The sequence below is a fragment of the Giraffa tippelskirchi genome, chromosome 3, assembly GCF_054371585.1.
Source record: "Giraffa tippelskirchi isolate mGirTip1 chromosome 3, T2T-mGirTip1v1.2.pri, whole genome shotgun sequence".
In the NCBI taxonomy this organism is placed as follows: Eukaryota; Metazoa; Chordata; class Mammalia; order Artiodactyla; family Giraffidae; genus Giraffa; species Giraffa tippelskirchi.
The window spans coordinates 10032464-10057635 of NC_137277.1; the positions used below are offsets into that span (position 1 = coordinate 10032464).

The window sequence follows — 25172 nt, forward strand, 5'->3', positions numbered from 1 at the left end:
CCAGGCACCTCTTGAGAGTCAATCTGCTGGGGCAGGAAGGAGCCTGGATCCAACATCACTCAGACTGGGGCTAATTTCAGCTCAGCTGCTGACTTGCGGTGTGGCTTTGAGAAAGTTACTTAACCTTTCTGAGCCTCAGTTTCCTTTTTGGCAAAATGGGATAGCATCATGTACTTTCCTGGATGCTTATGAGGTTTAGAAATCACCAAGGTGAAGGAACTAGCACACAGGTGGTGCTTGATAAATGATCATCATTATAAATTCGATCAAGGGAATTTGCAGGTATAAGAATGAAGAGAGAAGCAGGTGTGAAAACTGGGGGTGGGGAAGCAAGTGAATTTATTCATCACAAAACTGGAGAAGGAAAAATTCCACATCAGCAAGTTGTTCAGGGGTCTCTGGGGCCTGGCCAGCCTCAGGGACCCTCAGTCTTCTGGGTGGTGACCTCTCGGCCTGGCCTGCACAGAAGCTGCTGTGGACGCTCCTCCAACCCCGTCTTGCTCTGCTCCATCCTCATTTCTATATTTCCTGTCCTTCTCTCCTTCTCTCCAACGCATCTGCAAGTACCAGAGAGTCAGCAGGCTGGACACCCAGCAAAGAAGCCTGGAGATTCCTTGCTAGCTTGCTTGAGACCCCCGGTTCTGTGGGCCAAGTCCTGGAAGGCTAGTTCCGGCAGACAAAGAACAGAAGCCCCGAGAGCAGAGCAGCAAGTGAAAGCACATCCTTGGAGGCAAGTTGGGCCTCTGCCTCTGAGTGGCTTTCCCTTTATTCCCTTAGACTGGCTGGAAGTGCATCTGCCCTCCACCCCTGCCCACCACCAGGAGGGGGTGATTATTTGCTTGGGTATCAATCTGGTTGGTTCAGGGTGGCATCCTGAGCACCTAGCACAGCCCTTGGCACACAGTAGGTGCCGATGGCACCATCCTGGACCAGATCACTGGGGCTGCCCAGGGCCTTCCCAGAAGGATTCTGGGCAGGAGCAGGCCCTGCTCAGTGTTTGCTGGCTGTGGTGCAAGGGGAAGGGTGGGCAGGAGAGTGGACTTAGGGCCAGTACTCATTATTATATACTTTATAACTTTACAGAAAAAACTCTTGTTGCTGAAAGCGAGTGTGTGGTCACTTGGGGCTCAGGTGTCCAGCATCTGCCTGCAGCAGCGAGAGGCAGAAGCACGCATGTGATGGTGGAAAGGACAAAAGCAAAGTGATCTAGGAGAGCCTGAGCAGCTCAGGGGACACAGGGGGTGACCCTAGTGCTCAGGAGAGGGTGGAGGGACCCAGGGGCAGAGGGAGGACGGCCCAGTCCTCTGGGTTGGTTTTGCCTTTCTGAGCACCTCACCAAGGCCAGGGAGAGACTGATTTATAGCTGTTGCATGGTGAGGGACCTATACTAAGTGGTGAACCTGGATGTCCTGCTTTTCAGTCACAGATAAGAATAAAACCCACCTTCTTCGTGGACCTCCCTAGTGGATCCCAGAGACCCCCAGCCCTTCTGTTGGCCTTGAGGGAAGGCCTGTAAGATCAGAAGGGATTCAGGGTGGGCAGCCAGGCTGGCTGGTGCCCATGTCTTTCTGCCTGTCGCCCCCATCAGAGGCAGACATCCACGAGAGACCGCACTGTTTTTCCTTTCAAGCCACCCTCACAGGCCTTCCCCATGATGTGCTCTGTCTCAGGCAGATGGTGTCAAGGCCTCACAGTCTCCCTCCTCTCCCAGCCTGCTGCCTGCAAGCTCTCCGTGCTCCCTCTGGCACGTGCCTTGGGCAAAGCCGTCCACCCCGGGGCAGGTGAGGCAGCTGTGAAATCTGAGAGAGAGAGAGATGTGTGTCTTGCTCTCTGCACCGTGACCCGCCTTCCGTTCCTTGAAACCGGATGATAAATTACTCTGCCCAAGCGGAACACGCCCGGACAAGCCTCCTCTCCAACTGTAATTAATACTCTTGGGAAAACACAAACTCGGGGTTTTTATACTTTTGCACAAACATGGATGGGCACACATAGGCTCTTCTTTCTGTTGTCCTCTAATCCCATCTCGAATGTTTCATGTACTGCTTCTTTCACGGGCAGCACAAAGCTACCCAGCTGGATACAGCCTGAAAACCAAGGGAGGCATTGGGGACCCTCGTCAGTCCCTGAGACATAGAGCTTGACGGTTTGGGAGCTAATTTTCTGGCAAGCGGTGCCCACGTTGCTGGTACAGTAAGCTCCCTATATAGGAAAGAGTTCCATTCCAAGAGCACGTTTGTAAATCCAATTTGTTCATTAAGTCCAGCAAAGTTAGCCTAGGTATCGAACTAACACAGTCGGCTACATAGGACCGTACTATAACAGGTACACAAATAATTCGTAAAAAACAAACACAAAAAATAAACATTTTAAATCTTACTGTACAGTACCTTGAAAAGTATAGAAGTATAGTACAATAGCTAGCATTGAAAGGGGCACGCTCGAGTTTTTGAAAGTTCACAATTTGAAGGCACGTATGTAGGGGACTCAACGTACAGTGCAGCCTTAGAGTTAGAAACAGCCATGGGATTGGGTGAACCGTTCGTGATCAACATATCAGACATTCCCCCACCTTTTTCCCCCTACGATGACGGCCTAAGTGATGCACTAATGCAAACACATGTGCATATATGTCAAAGAACTCCTGACAGCTGATATTCCTGGAAAAAAGTTCTACAGTGAGTCAGAAAGCTTGCAGTCCCATGAAGCTAGTCTGCCGACAACCCTGACAATGGAAATGCTCTGTCAAAGGTCAGGAGAGCCCCGGTTGGCCTGATAGGGTCTAGTCCTCTGTGTCCCATGCTGGTCAGTTAGCTCCTTTGGTGTGGCAGGTGGAGGCATGGCTGGGCAGGGGCTCAGAAACCCAAGCCCAAGAAACCTACACTCTCTTATAAGGATCATCAACTTTGCTCAAGGGAAATTCTCAGCATGAAAAGAAGCCTGGGCAGCATGCACCTGAGCAAACCATTTATCCAACCTAAGCCTCAGTTTCCTCATCTGTAAGATGGGGATAACGTGTTGTATGAGTTGACAGCTGTGTGAGCCCCTCATAGGCTGGGGGATGCTGTGCACAGATAAAGGGTTAAGAGTGCAGCTCTGGCTGTGCCTGGCTCACGGAGAGGGTGTGGGGACTGTGACTTGGAGGAGTGAATGGCTTTAGCCTCTCACAGGTCCTCCTTCCAGCTCAGCTACTTGTGTGGGGGTTGAGGTGGATGCTGCTCCTGATATGCTATGATATGCTTAAACTGTGAGGCAGTTGGGGCTGCTGGGGGACTCTGAGTTCCCTTTTGCCTCACCCCTGGGGGGTTTCTGACCTCCCCACCCCAGGGGGCTTTCTGACCTCCCCATCACTGAGGTTTAGAGAGGCTTGGCGGTATTGTCCTGCCCCTCCCTACTTATTCTTTACAATCAGAAATTTCTTAAGAAGAGATTCTGTGAAGAGCCCTTTGTAACAGTCTTCTAAGATCTAAGTTCTTGATGCTGCAGATTCATCTGAATTGAGGTGGGGTGGGGTGGGCTGTTCTCAAGGAAAATGAGACAATGGTGTTTGTCCCTCTACTCAGACCCCTCACTCTCAGGTCCACGGTGCCTGGACCAGCCCACTCCCTTCTCAGGAGCTCTCCCTCCTCCCACCCTGGTGCCTTGAGCCAAGACTGGTTTTCAAGACATTGGACACCAGACGATGAAGGACGGTGATCTGTCTCCGAGAGGGGGGAATCCAGTAAGGGGAGCCCTCATAGCTTGCCGTCCAGAGGGGTTTCAGGCCAAAGTGCAGGGTTCCCAAGTAGAGCCTGGAGTCATCCCTGAGTTGAGACAGAACTGAGAGCTGGGGAGACCAAGTTGACTGGAGCTGCAAGACTTGGTAGCAGAAAGGAAAGAGTTGGACAGAGCGGGGACCCTGGGGAACTCTAGAGTTCCCACTGAGTATTTAGCTGAGTCCTAATCAGCACATGCATTTGAGGGAAGAACCATCTGAAAGGATTAGAGGAAACAGTACAACCACCAAAATAACAAAATAAGAGGTAAAGCTAATAAGCCATGAATGGAAATAAAATGGAATAATGATACAAAAAAATACTTAATCCAAAAGAAAGCAAAACAAGATGGAAAAGAGAATAAAGAACAAATGAAAAAAAAGACAGAAAAAAAATAATGAGATGATAGACTTAAGCCTATGTTGGACTAAGTTTTGAAAATGAATGAATATAATTCACCAAGTTCTTAAAGTTGTTTTTTTAACAAACTAAAAATGGAAAGGCATATGATCATTTCAATAGACACAGGAAAAGAATTTAACAAAAGTCAACGTCAGTTTCTAATAAAAAAAAACTGATAAAATTTTCCAACTAAGTAGCAATAGAAGGGAACTAGGTGAGCAAACTCCAGGAGATAGTGGAGGACAGGGAAGCCTGGTGTGCTGCAGTCCATGGGGTCACAGAGTTGGACACGGCTGAACAACAACAACAAGAAATAGAAAGAAACCTATGAAAAACCTACAGATAATATCCTACTTAACAATGAGAGGCTTACTATCTTTTTAACATAAGGTATAAAACAAGAATGGTTGTTTTCACCACTTCTGTTTAGTGTCCTACCAGAGATTCTAGCCGGTGAAACAAGGCAAGGAAAAGACATAAAAGGTCTCCAGATTGGAAAGGTAGAAGTAAAACTGTCTTTCTTCATAGACAACACGATCATATATGTAGAAAATCTGATTGAATCTATAAAAGCTACTAGAACTGGTGAGTTTAGCAAGGTTTCAGGATACATGATTGTTATCAAAAACCATAATTTATTTTTATACACTAGCAACAATCAGACATTGAAAGAAAAATGCCATTTAAAATAACAAAAAAGTATGCGATACCTAGGGGTAAATCTGTCAAGAGACGTATAAGACCCATACACTGAAAACTACAAACCACATATCAGAGAAAGGAGCCCCAGTTAACTGGGGAGACATACCTTGTTTATTTACATACCTTGTTTATGAGTCAGGAGATAATATTAAGATTCAATGATCCTCCAAGTTGATCTATAGATTCAGTGTAATCCCATTCAAATTCCCAGTTGGTATTAAAAAACAATTCACGTGCTGACTCTAAATGTAAGGGACCTAGAATAGCTAATCAAAGTTGGAGGGCCAACATTACCCAATTTCCAGACTTAATATAAAGCTACAGTTATCATGGTAGTATGGTATGGCATTCAGGTAGACAAGGTCAATGCAACTAAGTCCAGAAATGGACCCACACAATATATGACAACTAATTTTTTTTTTCAAACTGAGAAGACAATTCAATAGATAAAGGACAGTTTTTTGAATAAGTAATATGGAATTCTATGCTTCCCTGCTGGCTCATTGGTAAAGAATCCACCTACCAATGCAGGAGACGTGGGTTCTGTCCCTGGGTTGACAAGATCCTCGGAGGAGGAAATGGCAACCCACTCCAGTATTCTTGCCTAGGAAATTCCACGGACACAGGAGGCTACCAACAGTCCATGGGATCGCAAAGAGTCAGACTTGACTAAGTGACTAAACAACAGCAACAACACTACGGAATCCATTGGCTATCCATATGCAGAAATATGAACTTCAATCCATACCTTCCACTATACACAAAAATGAACTCAAGATAAATCACAGACCTAATGGAATATCTAAAACCTATAAAATGTCTAGAAGAAAGTATAGGAAAAAATCTTGGTGACTTTGGGTCACACTAAATAAATCTTAGATACAGCATGATCTATGAAGAACACATTGGTAAACTAGGCTTTATGCAAATGAAAAAGTCTGCTCTTCAAGAGGACACTATGGAGAGAATGAAAAGTCAGACCAATGAGAAGAAAAATATTTGCAAAGCAGGTGTGCAAAAAAGGGCTTATATTCAGAATATATAATGAACTCCCAAAACTCAACAATAAGAAAACAAACCACAAGTCTGTTCTCTATATTTGCATCTCTGTTGAAAGAGTAGCACTGAAACATATATATTACAGTGTGTAAAACAGATAGTCGGAGGTTGCTATTATAACACAGGGAGCTCAGCCGCGTGCTTTGTGACAACCTAGAGGGGTGGGATGGGGGGTGGGGTGAGGGGAAGGTTCAAGAGGGAGTGGATATATGTTTACTTATGGCGATTCGTGTTGTTGCACCGCAGAAACCAACACAACATTTTAAAGCAATTATCTTCCAATTAAACATAAAAAAGAAACCACCCAATAAAAATATAGGCAAAGATTTGAACAGGCACTTTACCAAAGGAGATGCAGGTGTCAAATAATCACATGAAAGATATTCAACATCATTCGTCATCAGGACAACGCAATGGGAACCACAACCAAATCACATTTCACACCTGTTAGAATGGTTAAAATTATAAAGACCAGTAACACCAAGTGTTGGTGAGGATATAGAACTGTGATCCTCACACACAGCTGGTGGGAATGTGAAATGGTGCAACCATCTTTGGAAAAGAGTTTGGCATTTACTTAAAAAGTTAAACATGCACTTCCCATAGGATCCAGTCATTTCACTCTTGGTATTTTACCCCAGAGAAAAGCAAGCCCGTGCCTATCCAAAGACTTGGTCATGAATACTCCTAGCAGCTTTATTTGTAATAGCCCCAGACTGGAAACATCTCAAATCTCCTTCAAGGACTAAATGGATAAACAAATCATGGTGCTTTCATAACATGGAATACTACGCAGCAACAAAAAAGGTGAACTGTGGATGCATACCACCACCTGGATGAATCTCAACATAATTGCGCTAGGTGAAAGGGGCTAAACCAAAAAAGAAAGGACATAAGACATGATTCTATTTATATAAAATTCTAGGGAAAACAGATCATTTTATAGCAACAGAAGGCAGATCAGTGCTTGCCTAGGAAAAGGGAACTGGGAAGAGGTGAGAGGAAGAGATTAAAGGGGTACCAGGAAAGTTTTGAGGGTGATGGATGTATTTGGTGTCTTGACTGTAGCAATGATGTCATGGGTATAAACATGTCAAAACGTAAAACTGCACACTGTAAAAACACCTAGTTGACTGTGTATGCATTGTACTTTGATAAAGCTGAGTAAAATACTGAGTGTTCAAAAATCAAGCCAGCTGATCACTACATCATCCTTAGAGTGCAAATGGACTCTCTGTCTCACAGACAAATTACCTGAAGACTGGTTTGTACGCTTGCCCATAAAATGAGACTCAGTTTTATAAAGATGGCCTGGCAAGAAGGCTGCCGTGTGAAGCTGCCTTCTCTGTGGTTACAACACTCTGGTGAGAGAGTGGGAGCAAGGCCGACTCCGCTTTCTCTGTCCCCTCCCACGGAGAAACGCATCGAGCACTCAGAGCAGGACAGTCACTCCCTGGGGCCTCTGTCGTGCAACACCCAGGGACACACGAAGAGGACCCCTGATGGAAAACTAGTGAGCAGGGCCCACCCTGTCCTCCCCACGCAGCTCCTGCGGTCTGCGGTGAATGGCTTTTGGACACGCTCCCCGGACGGGTCAAACTTCATTTGGTCCACGATGAGCCAAGCATGAGCTTGGGGGCAAAAACAACACAAAAAAGACCACCAAACTAAATTTCCAGTGTTTGGCTCGGGAAGGCCTCAGACTCCTCCCAACCAACAGCTCTACTTCTGTTTCCGCCCTGTGGACAGGCTTGGCCATCCTCGTGCGCCTGCAGCCCAAGACCCAGGAGCCTGGGAGGAGAAGCCCCCGGGACCCGGGATGACAAGTGCATGGCGCACCTGCGTGTTCTAATTTTGTTCACAACAAATACACATTATGTTTGTAATACCTTACCCCCCTCCCCCAAAGTAAAACTCTGCAAGTGAATCTACAAAGGAGATTACCTGCAGGTGGGCAGGACACAAGGACCCAGGGCTCAGTTCAGAAAAGTCCAGTGCCCTCTGCTCCCCACCCCTCCACCATGGGGGTTGGCTTTGGGAACCGAGCCCCTTCCCCAAGGAGACCAGGCCACAGAAGGGAGTTGGACCACCAGTGAGCCCGAGCTGCCCTTGGTTCTGAAGACCATGCAGTCTAGGGGTGCACACCTGAGTGAGTACACTGGGGTGTGAGAAGGGGAGGTGAAGGGAAGGGACCAGGAAGGGACCAGGAAGGAACCAGCACAGCTTTCCCGGCCACTCGGAGCTGTTAAGCAGTGTCGCCTTTAAACAAACTCCTGTCCTCTCATCTCCCTCCTGGTTCCCCAGGCCTGCCTTCCCAGTATATTTTGGGCTGGCCCATCATGGGACGAGAGCTAAATAAGCCACCCCCACTTCAACCCCGCCAACCCCGCCTTCCAGCAAATAGGAAACCCGGAGCCCCCAGCATCCACTGTCAGCAGCTCCCAAGATGTTCAACATGCACATATCTGTCAAAAACTATTCAGGGGGTAAAAAGAGAGTCTTTATACCTTTTATTCAGCCAATTTTTCCCGAGGCACTGTGGGCACTCTAAGAAAAAGAAAAAGAGAGAAAGAGAGAAAGGGGAGAGAATTAGAATCAGTGTTGCCGTCGTACATCTGGTTGCTAGCTGCGATTTGCTCATTGACTAGTCAAGTCTGGAAAAGGAGGCGTTATCTCCCTGGGAGGCCGAGGAAACCTGCCCAGGTTAAACTCTCGGCTGTCTGTGCTGCCGGGCGGGGCTGGGAGTCAGCGTTTGATTTAACAGGCGGAGACAAAGGGAGACAAAACGCCGTGGGCCTGCCATCCGGATATTCCAAACTCATGTTTCCCTGCAACTCTGGGGTACTCCTTTGTGTTTTCTCTCTTTCTTCCCTTTCCCCCGAACTCCGAGGTACCTCTTCCTCTTCTCCCCCACCCCCACCTGGTTTTGCGGGCACCTTCGGTGGCTCCCCACCTCCCCGGGGCCTCTCTCTGTGTGGGGTCATGGCCCGCCAATCTATTTCAAATGCAGTCAAAGGCGAACACAAGGAAAAGTGGATGGGCTGCTGCCGCTGCTTAAAGAGAAGTAAGACAATTCTAAATCCCAGCAAACACACGATTTCAGAAGCCGCTCTTGTGTGTTGTTTGGAATTAGGCGCTGCTTCCAGGAGCTTCCATCAGCAGGCGCAGCTCAGAGCTGGTGGTGGAGTAGCAGGGGCCAGGTATTAGCTCCTTGTATAATCCAGAAACCTGGGATTCGAGAGATCAAGAGACCCGCCTAGAGTTGCAAAGCTGATTCCCGGGGGCCTGGGGACTGCACACGTGTGTCTGGACTCCTAAATCCTGCCCTTTTCTTATCGGGTACTTTGGAGATTAGAAACAAGAGTGCATGTGTGTGCATGAATGTGTGTGTTTTCTCTGGACTTACATTTTCCTTATTGATTTTAGTAATGTTTCATAATTGTATGGAGAAGGCAATGGCACCCCACTCCAGTACTCTTGCCTGGAAAATCCCATGGACGGAGGAGCCTGGTAGGCTGCAGTCCATGGGGTCGCTAAGAGTCGGACACGACTGAGCGACTTCACTTTCCCTTTTCACTTTCATGCACTGGAGAAGGAAATGGCAACCCACTCCAGTGTTCTTGCCTGGAGAATCCCAGGGACGGCGGAGCCTGGTGGGCTGCCGTCTATGGGGTCGCACAGAGTCGGACACGACTGACGCGACTCAGCAGCAGCAGCATAATTGTATATGTATATATCTTGCACACCTATGTGATAAAATACACGTAACATAACATTTTACCATTTTAACCATTTTAAAGTGTACAGTTCAGTGGTATTAACTACATTCACATTGTTGTACACACCATACCTGGTTCTAGAAATTTTTCATCACCCTGAAAGGAAACCACATACTCATTAAGAAGTCACTCCTCATCCCCCTCTCCCCACTGTGTGGGTACTTTTTTTTTTTTTTTTAAACTTAACATAAACAAGTTAAAAACAACTGAAAATCTTCTGGAATAAAAAGGTAGTCAACTGGGCCTCTTTCTTACAATGCAGAAAATCACCGTCATTACCATCATCAATATCACCAGGAATGGTGTTAAAAAAGATGAAAAAGAGAAGAGAAAAGAAATCACCAGGAAGAACAGGGAGCTGCTGTCACTTATTCTGCACATTTTATGTGCCAGCTGCAGACACCATTCCTACCACCCCCATTTTTCAGATGAAAATACTGAGGTGCGCTTCGGTTAAGCAACTGCACCATCAGTAAGTAACTGGGGCGACTGGGTTTCCCCAGCAGGTTTCCGTTGTGCTGCACTCCCCCTCGCCCATACATGGAAAGAGGAACCCTTCTCTGCAGGAAATAAGAATTAAAAGTGGAAGGGGAACATTTAATGCATGGAACTTGCTTGGTACATGTTAAGAGTTTGTGCGAATCACAAGGCACTATCTCATGGGAAACCTGCTCCCCACTCGCCCCCCCGTCCCCCCACACACAGATACCAGCCACAGCAGGGAGAGCTGTGGGCCAAAGTGTGGCTGGACTTGAACCACAAACGAAGAGGCCATCATGGACGTGGCCCCCCCAACAGCCACTGTTTGTTGATTGGCATCCCTCCCATCCCCAGCCAACTGGCAAAGGCGACTATTCTGGCACGTGTCCACATGCAGCTCACAAAGTGACTGGATGAGATTGGAAGGCACTGTCGAATGAAGGCGTCATTACAAAATGAGATGGATTGAATCAATCAACTTGCATCAACCGCTGCCTTCAGTTGATTTGGGGGATTTTCTTATTGTTGACTCTTTTCTTTTCTTTTTTTTTCTTAAAGTGAGTTTTCCTCCCAGTTCAATTCAATTTAGTTCCATTTAATTCAATCCATCCAGCCCCAGTGAGCAGACACACGCAGTGGCTGGAGCACAGGTCTGGGCCAAGCCTGTGGGAGTCGGAGAGGAGAAGTCGGCTCTTTTGGGCAGGCGGCCGCAGGGCAGGAGAACACAGGCTGGTCCAGCATGTGAGACAGGGCACTTCCTCCCTCCCTGTCCTAGTCTCTCCTCCACCTAAATAACTTCCATGACCACCCTCCTTTATCCACTGTGTCCAACCCACAGATTTCCTCTAGGCACCAGGGAATCTGCTGGCCCGGAATTCCCAATCTCTGTGGAACATCAGCCCGGATCAGGGTTGTCAAAGCCTCACCCCACCCGCCTCCATTGGTCCTAAGGTCCCGAGTCACTCCTTGAAAGTGCAAGTCGCTCAGTCATTCTGACTCTTTGTGTATTTGCAAAGAGTGAACACTCTTTGCACATATTCCATGAACTCTACAGTCCATGGAATTCTCCAGGCCAGGATACTGGAGTGGGTAGCCATGCCCTCCTCCAGGGGATCTTCCTAATCCAGGGATCAAACCCAGGTCTCCCGCATTGCAGGCAGATTCTTTGCCAGCTGAGCCACAAGGGAAGACCAGTGTTTCTTGTGGTTACCAGGGGCCTCATTTGGCCAAAGAGAAATATCTGATACCTATGCCATTTGAGGGGCTTCCCCATGGCTCAGACAGTAAAGAATCTGCCTGTAATACAGGAGAACCAGGGTTTGATCCCTGGGTCAAGAAGATCCCCTGGAGAAGGGAATGGCTACCCACTCCAGTATTCTTGCCTGGAGAATCCCATGGACAAGAGGAGCCTGGCGGGTGACAGTCCATGGAGTCTCAAAGAGTCAGACATGACCGAGCAACTAACACTTTCATACCATTTGAATCCAGGGGTTACACTGATTTAGTCCATGTCAGGAGACTCAGAGGCTGGGGCCCATGTCCATCTCCTCTGTACTTTGAAAGACCCAGAACCAGAGGGACAGTTCCGAGGGCCTGGTGAGCCTGATGCCTCACATGAGGGTCCAGCCTATTCTCCTAGTGCTTCAGGCTGAGCCTCCTGTTCATCATGGTCCTCTGTCCGGGTACGGAATTTCCAAGGTAATGAAGGTTTTCCCTGTGCCTCTCTGGAGGTTATTGCTGCCTGGAAGGAAAGGAAGTGGGCCCCATGCAGACCCGTCCCTGCTGTGGCCCAGCTGCCCTCCTGGAGTGAGCAGACAGGGATGGGCTGACTCCGACAGGGCTTGCCTTAGATTGTGACATGAACACTGGCTTCTCCTTTCCTCTTCCACACCCCAGCATTTCCTACCCTCTACTCTCTCACCTCACCCACCTGTCCCACCACCCCATCTGGGAGAGAAGGGAGGGAGGAGCCTGGGGCTCACCCTGCTCCACGGGCCTTGCTGACAACATCCACCCCTGGGCATGCTGGTGGGTCAGGAACCATGGGGCTGACTCTCAGCCTCACAGTTAGCAAACACTGCTCTCAGCCACCCAGCGGGATAATCAATTATGGAGATTTTTGCCACCATGATCAGGTTCGTGGACAAGCACAGCTCATTAGACCAGGGGCGCTGAAGTTCCCAAGCACAGTCATGGAAAGACTCTTCAGCAAAGTACAAACAGAGTAAGATGCATTTACCAAGCTCAGGGGGTCTCCACCCAGCCCAGCCTGCACTGCTACAGCCTTTGCGTGAAGTCTGCTGAGCTACAAACCGTGGACTTCCTTGATGGCCAGGAGTTACACAGAGCCGAGCTGCTCTCCGTTTGTAGGGGCAGGAAGTCCCCTCCTTGTGGCACCCACTCACTAGGCTGTGACCCCACCCCCACCCCACAGAGGCCATATCTCAGAGGCCCCAGGGCCTGGCACAGCACCAATACAGACAGACAGAGGCAGTGGATGTTCGGTGAAGGAATGAATGAATGAACCAGCCAGCAAGTGTCCACCATGAGGGATTATGACCAGATGACCATTTTGAGAAGCAGGCCAGGGTCCTTCTAGAGTGATATTTGCTCCTGGGGATCCCATCATAAAGGGACACTCACCCCCATGGGGACCATTCCTCTCGGTCTCCCTGCTCATTTTTCCTTCACCCCAGATTCCATTCAGTTCAGTTCAGCTCAGTTGCTCAGTCGTGTCTGACTTTTTGCGACCCCATGAACCGCAGCATGCCAGGCCTGCCTGTCCATCACCAACTCCCGGAGTTTACCCAAACTCATGTCCATCAAGTTGGTGATGCCATCCAGCCATTTCATCCTCTGTCGTCCCCTTCTCCTCCTGCCCCCAATCCTTCCCAGCATCAGGGTCTTTTCCAGTGCGTCAACTCTTTGCATCAGGTCGCCAAAGTATTGGAGTTTCAGCTTCAACATCAGTCCTTCCAATGAACAACCAGGACTGATCTCCTTTAGGATGGACTGGTTGGATCTCCTTGCAGTCCAAGGGACCCTCAAGGGTCTTCTCCAACACCACAGTTCAAAAGCATCAATTCTTCTGCATTCAGCTTTCCTCACATCCATACATGACTACTGGAAAAACCATAGCCTTGACTAGATGGACCTTTGTTAGCAAAGTAATGTCTCTGCTTTTAAATATGCTGTCAAGGTTGGTCATAACTTTCCTTCCAAGGAGTAAGCGTCTTTTAATTTCATGGCTGCAGTCACCATCTGCAGTGATTTTGGAGACCCCCAAAAATAAAGTCTGACACTGTTTCCACTGTTTCCCCATCTATTTCCCATGAAGTGATGGGACCAGATGCCATGATCTTAGTTTTCTGAATGTTGAGCTTTAAGCCAACTTTTTCACTCTCCTCTTTCATTTTCATCAAGAGGCGTTTTAGTTCCTCTTCACTTTCTGCCATAAGAGTGGTGTCATCTGCATGCCTGAGGTTATTGATATTTCTTCCAGCAATCTTGATTCCAGCTTGTGCTTCTTCCAGTCCAGTGATTCTCATGATGTACTCTGCATATAAGTTAAATAAGGCTGACAATATACAGCCTTGACGTACTTCTTTTCCTATTTGGAACCAGTCTGTTGTTCCATGTCCAGTTCTAACTGTTGCTTTCCGACCTGCATACAGGTTTCTCAAGAGGCAGGACAGGAATATTACTCACCCATAAAAAGGAATGAAATAATGCCATTTGCAGTAACGTGGATGGATCTAGAGATTATCACATTAAGTGAAGTAGGTCAGACAAAGGAAGACAAATACCATATAATATCACTTAAGTGTGGAATTTAAAATATGATACAAATGAACATACCCATGAAACAGATTCACAGACAAAGAGAACAGACTTGTAGTTGCCAAGTGGGTGAGGGTGGAGGAGGGAAGGACTAGGAGCTTTGGATTAGCAGATGCAAACTAGAATATCTAGGATGGATAAATAATAAAGTCCTACTATATAGCACAAGGAACTATATTCAATGTCCTATGACAAACCAGAACGGAAAAGTATATGAGAAAGAATATACATGTATAACTGAGTCACTTCGCTGTACAGCAGAAATTAACACAACACTGTAAATCAACTATACTTCAATAAAAACCTATTTTAAACCCATTGTTAGTGTGCATCATACAATACGACCCACCAGGAAAGATTCCCTTCCACTGTGGTCGAGACCTGCTCACGGGTGGCTCTCCGGTGCTGCACCCTGGACCTCCTCACTCCCGCCCCAGCCAGGTGCCAAGTCACTTGACTATGGGGCAGGAGTAGAAAGGTATGGAGAGAGCAGAACACATAATTATGACTGATTGTGACGCCAACTATTTGCTAAAGTCAGTTTACCAGTAGTCATCTTAGTTCTTATTTATCAAGCATTTATCCCATGCCAGACACTGAATATACATGTCAAGCCTCATATCAGCCCACAAGTTAGGCATTATTATCCCCAGTTTCCAGATAAGAAAAAGGATGCTCAAATGTTTATCCAGGTCCATTTCACTTTAAGTCCCAGATACCTCACCACACCCTCCTGTAGGTTTGAGGGGAAGAGGGTTTATAGAATCCATCATACTGGAACTCCTGTGTTCTTAGCTCGATCGGCAAGAATAACCGAGTTAGCCACAGACGCCTGCGTTCCAGGACAAAGAGAAAACAGCCTGTCCTGGCAGGGGTGTTTGAGAGAGGAAGAGCTTGTTGACGCTGAAGGCGATGAGGAAGCTGCTGGTGACAGCAGAGACCCATTGCTGAAAGAGGAAGCTTGGGTATCTGAGTCAGCTTGGGCTGCATAATAAAATACTGCAGCTTGGGGGGTGCTTAAACAGTTCTGGAGGCTGGAAGTCTGCGATTCGGTGCCAGCGTGGTTGGGGTCTGGTGAGGGCCCGCTTCCCCACTTGCAGTCGGCTGCCTTCCTGCTGTGCCCTCGCATGGATGGGGAGACAGCTGTGGTGCCGCTTCTGATGAGAAAGGCACTAATGAAGGCAGTAATTCCATCACGGGACACCACCCTGTTGACCTCATCCCACCCTAATCACCTCCCAAAGACCTCACCTCCGAACACCATCAGAGCGGGGGTTAAGGCATCAACCTGCAAATTAGGGGCGGGGGGGGGGGACACAAATGTTTAGTTCATGGCACACAGTTCCCCAGCATCCACGCTTTCCTTTGCTTTTTTCTCTCTGTGTTTTCCCAAATGTGCAGCGCTGGTGCTGGGATCTTGTTTATGATCAGAGCAGATTTATCTGGCATCATACAAGTTGCTGCAGTGCAATCGCCAACCCAGGAAGGATCTTGGGGGCCCCTTGCCCCCAAGATGGTCATGCTGCTTGTTAGAGTCCCTGCTCACCAAGCATGGGGCCCTCCCCTCCCCTCAACCTTCTGGGGAGGGGCAAGGCCAGGTGGACTGTACCGAGGCAGCATTAAAAACCCTGCCTGTCCACCGCTACTCTTACTGTATTACTTTGGATTTTATTAAATAGCCCATATTGTGCTCTCTCTAAGGGGAATTGGAGGTGAATGGTGCAATTTTATAAATAAAAAATTAACTGTGGGTGGCTTAAACATAACTTCTGCTGATGGTCATCACAACGCCAGAGCTACCTCAATTTAAAGTTTTGTTTTTTTTCCCTCTCTTTATGAAAAGAAATTCACCTTCGGAGAGAAGAGGAGAGGACAAGAGAGGAGGGGAGGGTACAGGGAGGAGGGGAGGGGAGTGGAGGGAAGGGCTGGGGAGGGGAGAGGAGGGCTGCTGGCTTGTGGCTCAGAGACCTCGAGGCATTGCAAGGGAGTCTGGGGAGTTCTAGCAGGTTCTGGCCATCAGAGTGGATTCAGGGTTGTCTGGGATTCTGAGCACACAGACCATAGCACATCAGGGGAAGAGCCACCCCCTTATGGGCCCCTCAGAGTGGCTGGGCAGGAGGGAGTTTTACTCTGTTCTGGGAGCAGCCCAGGCCCCTTTTCTAAGACCAGGCAGGGCTCAGGGACCCCCCTTCAGCCAGAGTCCTCCCTTGAAGGTCCTCCGAGGCCTTTAGTCCTGCTCCAGGGGGCAGGGAGCAGGCAAGCCCATCTAGCCCTCTGCCTGCAGGGTGGCCCCGTGGGCCCTGCAGCAGTAACTGTACAGCTGACATCCGCCAAGTGTGTGAGCAGAAGATGGGGAAAGTCCAGCCGCCCACCGCGGGTCCACTGACCTCGAGATTCACATGACTTTGGTGTCCAACGGCTGCCAAACCCTTCTGTCTTCTTGTGACTCTCTGCCCTCCTGTGATCAGCTGGCTTTCCTGGCTGTGTTGGAATTTGCCAACTCCAGAGCTTCCGGATCCCCGCCTGGCCCAGCCTCATGGCCCCTGAGCTGCCCTGGCCTTTGCCAGCAGCCCTGGAAGCTGTCAATCGCTCCTGTTGTATAGGAGGCTCTGTCTGGTGGGATGAGGCCAGCGGGCAGCTAGAGGGGAGGGCCCCATGTTAGCTGAACTCAGCATGGATCTGGGACCCAAGGGAGCCCACTGGTCAAAGGCCCAGCGGCATTGCCAGCATCTGAGCTGTCTACCAGCACTACTGCGTGTCACCCTCCTGCACTGGGGTCAGCTGGGGGCAGTTTTCCCAAAGTGAACGTGGTTCGGAAGGAACAGAATGCCCAGTGCTGCCAAGCAGATGGCAGATGGTGGGGTGGGTGTGGGTGAGGGAGGGACCAAAGACCCCACTGTGGACATGGAAACCATTCAAGACCAGAGTCAGAGGGGAAAGGCAGGGGTGGGGGTGTGGTCCCTCCTCCCCGAGGAGCTTTCTAACACGCAGCCCCTATCGCCCAGAGCCCAGCATTGTGTTCTATAGAACCCGCCTGTCCATCAGCCCCTGGACAAGTTGCCAGCTGTACTGGGTAGAATGGTACCTCCAGAAATGTGTGTCCCTCTGGAACCTCAGAATGGGAGAGAGGGTCTTTGCAGATTCAGCTGGTTAAGGGTGGAGATGAGAGCGTCCTGGATTAGTAGGTCTTAAGTCCAATGAGAGTGTCCCCATAAGAATCAGAAAAAGAGCAGACACAGGCACAGAGAGGCCGAGTGAGAGGCAGGGCCTGGAGTGATATGGCCACAAGCCAAGCCGAGCCTGAGCTTCAGAAGCTGGAAGAGGCAGGAAGGACCCGCCTCTAGGGCCTTCAGAGGGATAGTGGACCTGCTGACAGCTTTATTTCAGGCTTCTGGCCTCCAGGACTGTGAGAGAATAATTCCAGGAGTTGTAAGCCCCATAGTTGGTGGGAATGTGTTACGGCAGCTCCAGGGCACTAATCTGCTGGCCTCCTCCAAACCTCTTAGAATGATCTAGACATTTGCCCCCACCCTTGCTGCACCCATCTCATCATGGCCTAGGCAGCCTGGTTCCGGACCCCAGCAGCACTTTCCTCCTGCTCACGGGCCCTCTGTGATGTCATTCTGACCATGCCCACTCTCCAATGCTCACCCCTCTGAGAGAGCTGTTCTTTCTTTTTTTTTTGCCTGTTCAATAAGTTTATTATTGTCTTATCTGAAAAATCTTGATAGAAAATTGTGGTTTGGTTTAACTCTCAGCAGCTCGTTCCTGAGCTCTAAGGAAGCTTGCCTTCTTCTGAGCTACCCGATCTTTCTTCTGGGCAAGTGACATTTTGGGACAGTTCCACCTCTTCTTTTTAACTTCTTTCTTAGGCTTCTTCTCATACACTGGATTCTCTCGTATTGCAGCATGAGCTTTCTTATACATCTCCTCCATCATGTCTGGAGTTACGTTGTTCTTTATGTACTGAGAGAATTGTTTCTTGTAAGCACCTTCATCTTCTTCAATCAGGTAACGCAGGTAATCTGCAACGTTCTGCCCCAGGATGTGCTTTTGGTGTACCTCAGCACTGAATTCTTTGCTTTCTGAATCATAACCAGGGAATTGTTTGGTACTGTGAGGGATAGACAAGCCTCCATCGACAGCTCCCTTTAGGGCCCCAAAAACTTTATTCCCGGTAGTAGTTCTGGCAAGTCCTGCATCCAAGTAACAGGTGAAGGCAACAGGTTGACCATCAATGCTTTCCACATTGTATTCATCTCCAGTCACCTCAACTTGGCCTTCATAAATTTTGTCCATACCAAACCTATTAAGAAGCCTGCGGGCCAGCAGCAGGCCAGTACAATATGCGGCAGCATAATTTGTCAGGCCAACCTTCACACCATATTTTGGGAGTTCGTGAGCATAAGCTGCACAAACTATCATATCTCCTTCTATACGGGCATAAGCAATCTGACAAATGATATCTTTGTTTGTTACACCAACAATCATTCTGTATTTAGGTGTGTTGTACTTATTTTATCTTGGATTACCAATCGTTTCCGAGCATAGTAGTCAGTTTTGCCCTCTCGCCTTCTTCTGAATTTCACTTGGTATCTCTTGAAGTAGGCCTTGTTCTTGACAACTTTAACAAACCCCATCCTGCGGAACAGAACCCCGACTCCGCAGCTTGCCACAGAGCTGCAGAACCAGCACGGCTCCGGGGGGAGGAAAGGAGAGCTGTTCTTTCTAAGGCCAGCTAGAGGGGAGGCTGCAGTCCAAGGAGCTGGACGCTTCACGCCCGGTAGGCTGGTGTCTGGCATTCGGATCCCGAGAAACAGCTTTCAGACTGAAAGACTCCAGGAAAACCATCGTTCCCTTGAGGGGTACTTCGAATCCACTTTCTAATTTGTTTGGGGTTTTTTGAGTTTTGTTTGACTTTTTTATTGTGGTAAAATATATGCAACAAAATTTTTTACCATTTTACCCATTTTTAGGTGTACCACTCAAAGGGAAATACGCTCACACCATTGTACAATCATCACCACTGTCCCATCTGCAGACCTTCTTCATCCTCCTAAACTGAAACTCTGTCCCCATTAATCACTAACTCCCCAGCCCCTCCCCCAGCTCCAGGAGACTTCCGTCCTACTTTCTGTCTCTGTGAATGTGACTCCTGGCACCTCAAATGAGTGGAATCACACAACATTTGCCCTTCTGGGACCGATTCATCTCACTGAACACAGTGTACTTATAGTTCCTCCACGTGGTAGGAGGTATCAGAATTTTATACCTTTTAAAGGCTGACTAATATTCCATTATATGGATAGACCACATTTTGTTCGTTCATCTGTCGATCAACATATTGAGCCACTTTTAAAAACAGTGAGAATCATAGTATCAGCCATATTTTCTTCTTTTCTTTGGCTGTTCACAAGTTCAGAAAAAAAAATGTGGCTCAACCTTGCCAGTTGTATTTCAAAGCCCCACAGGCAGCTTTTTCTGTTTTATTTCTCTTTTTCTGTTCTTTGATCTTGACTTCTACCTATTGACACATTTCCATTTTATTTAGTGTGGTTTTAAAAATGGATGCAAACCCGTCTATGGGAGACAATGGGGATATCAGCTAAGAGCGATCGCCACTGTGCATTCTCCAAGCTGTCCTCGATGCCACACCGGCTTCTGCACCCTCTGAAGAGCACTCAACTTTACAGCTCTGCTGTCTCCAACTCCATTCATTCATTCACTCAACAAACATGTAACGAATCCAGGCGGGAGGGGCACAGATATGTACAGCTCAACCGTGGGGGCGAGGACACCTTTGACCGCCTGGTTTCCTGGTCACTTCCACTGGGTTCTGATTACTGGGTTCTGATTACTGGGTTCTGATTAAGCTGAGGAGGCTGTTCTTTCTAATGAAGGTAGAGGGACCCCTCTGAGCCATTCCCCAGGGAGCTAGGGGCTGCCACGTTCTCTTCAACACTCGGCTGAAATGGAGTTCAGTGATGGCCAAGTCTGGGCGGCCTTCCCAGTCTCCACTTGGCTCTGGTCCCTTATGTTTCTTTAAAAGCTGGTGGCCTCTGAGCACAGAGAGTCAGCCAGGGCAGTGTTCAAAATCACAGTGGGGGTGTGCCTCCTTGGAGGTGCTCGGTGGAAACCTGACGATGTACTTAACTGCCTCTCCTTATCAGGGCAGGTCTGGCTGGAGGACAGGGCCCCTCTGCAGAAGCGGTGGGTGGGATGCTGACCACCTGTGCCCTGAACAGCATGGGTCAGGGGTGGGGAGGGTGACAGAGAGGGCGGAGGAGTTGAGTTAATACACAGGACAGACAGCGCCAATCAGCACGCAGACAGTCTGCTATACTAGCTTCTTAGATGAGCATGTTTCTTTATCAATAATTTAGACATATCCTTTCTCTTTTGGGAGACCGGCAAAATCTCATTTCCTGAGCAAATCCCCTAAGAAACCAACCTGTTCATTCCTCTAAGATTTTCAGAAATCTATCTCAATCAACCTACTTATAAAATAAAAGTAGAGACTCAGCTGAGAGGGCTGGGAGCTGGGTGGCAGGGCAGCTGTTTGTACAGCCCATGGTAGCCAGGTGGGGTCCAGGCTATGTCCCAGTTCCATGGTGGGAATTGCAGCTAGCCCCACCCTCCTCCACTAGCGCCTCTGAAAATGCCACCAGGAAGATGTGCAGAGAACAGAACCAGACTGTTTGATGTTGACACAACAACTAGATAATCGCTTGAAGAAATAGAGAAAACCCAGGCAGAGATGCCCATTTTAGGAAAAATCTTGGCATGGGGTGTGTGCTCAGTCGCTCAGTCATGTCTTACTCTTGGGACCCCATGGACTGTAGCCTGCCAGGCTCCTCTGTCCATGGGATTCTCCAGGCAAGAACACTAGAGTGGGTTGCCATTTCCTTCTCCAGGGGATCTTCCCTACCTAGGGATCGAACCTGTGTCTCTTGAGTCTCCTGCATTGGCAGGTGGGTTCTTTACCACTGAGCCGATGGGGTGTCTGCAGCTTTTTCCTGCTCCCCAAAGGGGAGGGAAGACCTTGGTTGTGCTGGGTGCTTATGTCAGAAGTTAATCCACCATCCAGTCCACCTGGGATGGTGGTGAAATCTTTGGCGCATGCCTCTGAGTGCCTCAGTTTACTCGTCTGTAAAGTGGGGAGACAACAGTGCTGCCCTCCTGGTGCCTTTGCAAGGAATAAAGGAGAACAGGCTTCAGCATGATGCCTGGACCATTACTGGGGAGGATTTCACCCCAGTGATGAGGTCATGAGTCTGTGCTGTGTTCTTCGTGGGCTAGGGAGCCCTCTGCACAAACTCATCACAAGTCATCCCACAAGCTGACAGGTGGGTACCTTTTTCTCTGGACGCAGGCAGGGAAGCTGGTGCCCCTACAGTGGCTGGTGGTCCCCGGTGGCAGAGGTGTCACTGTCACTTTCTTTGGGAAACGAGGCTGGAGGGGAGTGATGGGTGTTGATACGTGGAGTGTTCAGAGTCCGGCCTCAGTAACCAGCAAGGTCCAGCCTGCAGAGTTTCGTCCCCAGTCTCAGAGCTCTGAGGGCTTGCCATGCCCCCTGGGGAAATGTGCCCACTGCCCCGTCTTTGGCAGGAGGACCCCCTGCTGGCCAGGTCCTATGTCTGAGCTGGAACCTGCCACTGGAAGGTCAAGGAGGATCTTCCTGCCCGCTTGGCCATGGCAAGGCCCCCTCCCCTGGGTCAGCAGCGTCACAGGCCTTCCCCTTCCTGCAGCTGCCAAAGGACCCCCAAGACCTCTAAACCATCAAGCCCAGCAAACCCATGGCTGGAAGGGCTGTGAAGCCTGGGACCTCGGGCACAGCCAACCACCGCCTGCTGGAATGCTGGTGGCCAAGGAGTGCTTAGGTCCTTAAAGTCATGTACATGTGCTCAGGCTGCAGATTGGGAGCAGAGGGAGGCTGCTGAGCTGTGAGCAAAGTCAGAGCCCACTCTGCACCCCCTCCTTCTGTTCAGCATGTCCCGGGCAGCCCTACTCCAGTCCTGCTGCATAACCACACCTCTCATTTTCTGTATCCTGACGCTTTGACACTGGGGCACTGCTGACCCTGGAGGGACTGCCCCTCCCATGGCTGGCTAATTCCTAGAGACGGCAGCCCACATTAGCCACATCGGCAAACTCTCCAGCCCATCTTTCACATACAACCCAACCAACCCAGAGCCCACACCCCCATGTCCTCTACTGGGCTCTCACTCTCCAGGCCACTGTCCACCTGCCCTAAGCACCACAGGCCCAGGTATTGGACAGCTTGGGACAGCCTGTCTGCCTGGAACCCACTGAAATGACTCAACCAGCCCATCCTGATCCTGCTAACCTTGTCACACCTGTCTGTTCCCTTGGAAACCACAACTCAGGCTCTTGCCCACATGTTCCCATTCCCTCTGCCTTCTGATCTGTCCTGGTACTGCCCCACATGGCTCTACGTGGCACGCCTCCTGTGTTTCTAGGGGACTATGAGTATAAAATCGTCTCCTTGCATGACAGTCAGTTTTGCATGATTCAAACAAATCTTGGGTCCTCTTAATACCTGCCAGCCTCAGGTTTTAAAGGGTGACACCCAAGTGCTCCCCTGAGGATGAGGGAAGAGTCAGTGCTTGGTGCAGCTTAGAGGCTGCTGGCTTGGCTTGATTGCTGCTGCCAGAACTGCCTCAAAAGGACTATCACTGCTCAACGATTACCTTTTGGGATTAACACATCTCTGCCCGTTTTGCCAATTTCAGTCTTTTATTGGAATTGGCCTCAGAAGTAAAAAGTGAACCTGAACTTCTATCAGACCCATGTCCTGGCGAGCATCTGCCTGAAACTGACCTTCATTGACAGGCAGCTAATTTGCGGATTGTGCCTGTATGGACTGTTGAGTATATTTAGTAATAGATAGCCTCTGTCTTCGGGCTTCCCTAATGGCTCAGTGGTAAAGAATCTGCCTGACAACCAGGAGATGTGGGTTTGATCCCTGTGTCAGGAAGATCCCCTGGAGAAGGAAATGCAGCCTACTCCAGTATTCTTGCCTGGAAAATCCCGCGGACAGAGGAGCCCAGTGGGCTACAGTCCATGGGGTTGCAAAAGAGTCAGACACGACTTAGTGACTTCACCAGCAGCAGCAGCCTCTGTCTTCTGCCACACTGAAAGCCTTTCCTGAGATGGATGGAGAACACGGTCATTTGTGAGTGCATTCATGTGCACATTCCGAAGGTCCTGAGGCTATTGGTCAAGACTTTAAGTAGTAATAACAAAAATGACTTTCATTATAGGAGGAGGCCCTTATGAGGACTGTTCAACTAGCAGATCTTGAGATGTGGTGGACAAGCCATCATGGGAAGACAGTGGTTGTCCAGTGCTGAATGTATGTTTGCTTCCATGGATACGCATGTTGGGTGAGGCTCACACCCTCACCCGCCTCGCTCGGAGGACATCTGGTTTGTAGAAACAAGGCAATAGAGGGAAAAAGGGAATAGAGTTGGCTTCCTGAGTTTTCAGTTGGTGAAGAATTCACCTGCAATACAGGAGACCTGGGTTCGATCCCTGGGTTGGGAAGATCCCCTGGAGGAAGGCATGGCAACCCACTCCAGTATACTTGCCTGGAGAATCCCCATGGACAGAGGAGCCTGGCGGGCTACAGTCCGTGGGGTCACAGAGTCAGACACGACTGAAATGAATAAGCACACACATACAGGATGGGTTCCCCACAAGGCTTCTTAGACAGACACCCCTCTCCCAGGCTCTCCGTGCTCCCTAACTGCCCACTCAGCCTCCTTAGCAGCTCTCCAGGCTTCCCTCCTATTTGCACCTCTCTTCCCAGTGACACGTGCCTGGACCATGTTCTCTGTGCCCTGGCTCCATCCCCCATCTGTCTTGCAAGAACTTCTACTTCCAGGTGTCCAGTCCAGCATCCCCTGGTCCCTTCCAGATATTGCAACCTGGTTACCTATGCTAGGAGACAAGCAAACTAAAGATACAGGACAGAGAAAGTCCCCAGCTCCCGCACTGGCTCCTGCATCCAGCCAATGATGCTGATCCAGCACCCCAGACTCAGAACTTCTGGGCATCCTTGTGCCCTCCCTCATCCTCCCCAACTTGTGCTCCTGCCTTCTATCTGTTCTCCCTCCTCAGCACTTTTGTACCTGTTTGTTCCTCACCACCTGGCAAAGGGCCCCTTCTCTCCCCAGAACTCTCTGCAGCCTCTGAACTTGCTCCAGACCCAGCGCCCCTCCAGGAGTCCGGCCCCAGTGTATGGCCAGATGGGTCTGCTTCACTGCAAACCTGACCCTGTCACACACCTGACAGCGGCCCGCAGGCTTGGGGAAGGTTCAGACCTCTTCACCTGGTGCCTGAGGCTGCTCACACCTCGTGTCAACCCACCTTTTCACCATGGCCTCCCCCATGGCTCCCCATCACAGATCTATCTCAGGTCAAGAGGAGAGTCCTCCAGGTCCATGATATGCTTGTCCATGCCTGCAAAGACCTGTTCCTTTTCCTCCAGCCATAAACTCTCTCTCAACTGAATTATCGCGTGGTCTCTGTCAGCCTTGTCTTTCTTGATCTCTCAGCTGAATGGCAGCCTGTTGAGCAGACCCTCAGGCCTCCTGGGCTGGCCCCACATGCTCCTGGTCCTCCTCCTGTCACTCCAGCACTCCCTTCTTCATCCCCCTTGCAGCTCCAGCCTCTTCTAGTCGGTACCCTAGGTCTCAATCTGGCCCCTTTCTCTTCTTGCCCTTTACCTTTTCCCCGAGCTTCTCCATCACCGCTCTGACTGCAGTCACCACCTGCATCCCAGGGATGCTGGACTTGGCACCTGCAGCTGAAGTCCCTGAGGGTCAGGCCAACTCAACCAGCCTCTTCTCTCCTCCAGCCTGACATGCCCAAGGCTCCTGGTCCTATCTCAGCAGATCCATTTCAGTAAATGGAACCATCATCCCGCCAAGTGAGCAGGTCACCTGGGGGCCACCCTGGCCCTCCCTGCTTCACATCATGTCCCTCATCAATTCTGCCAATTTGGCTTCCAGAATGCCTCTGGCATCATCTGCTTCTGTCTACCTCTATGTAACATGTTGCTTATCTGGCTCCTAAAATATCACTTCTTAGCAGTGGCCACAGGACTGGAAAAGGTCAGTTTTCATTCCAA

The 25172-nt window shown here is 49.4% G+C and overlaps 1 protein-coding gene and 1 pseudogene across 2 annotated transcripts in view; both read right to left on the minus strand.

Annotated features, from left to right (window-relative positions):
* Nucleotides 1-322: 322 nt before the first annotated feature.
* Nucleotides 323-25172, minus strand: part of LOC145540694 (uncharacterized) — a 440299-nt gene continuing 415449 nt past the window's right edge. Inside the window, exons 1-3 of one of the 2 annotated variants that reach the window (XR_014078506.1) lie at nucleotides 17103-17606; nucleotides 16405-16655; nucleotides 8414-8465 (exon numbers count right to left, since the gene is read on the minus strand). Coding sequence is in view for 1 of the 2 variants with exons in the window: in XM_081575733.1 (XP_081431859.1) it covers nucleotides 8429-8465 (37 nt within the window). In the remaining variant the exon portion in view is untranslated. Of the gene's footprint in view, nucleotides 558-8413; nucleotides 8466-16404; nucleotides 16656-17102; nucleotides 17607-25172 lie in introns of those variants that run through there. The other variant, XM_081575733.1, reaches the window with a different exon arrangement.
* LOC145542472 (large ribosomal subunit protein uL18 pseudogene) lies at nucleotides 17703-18716 on the minus strand (annotated as a pseudogene).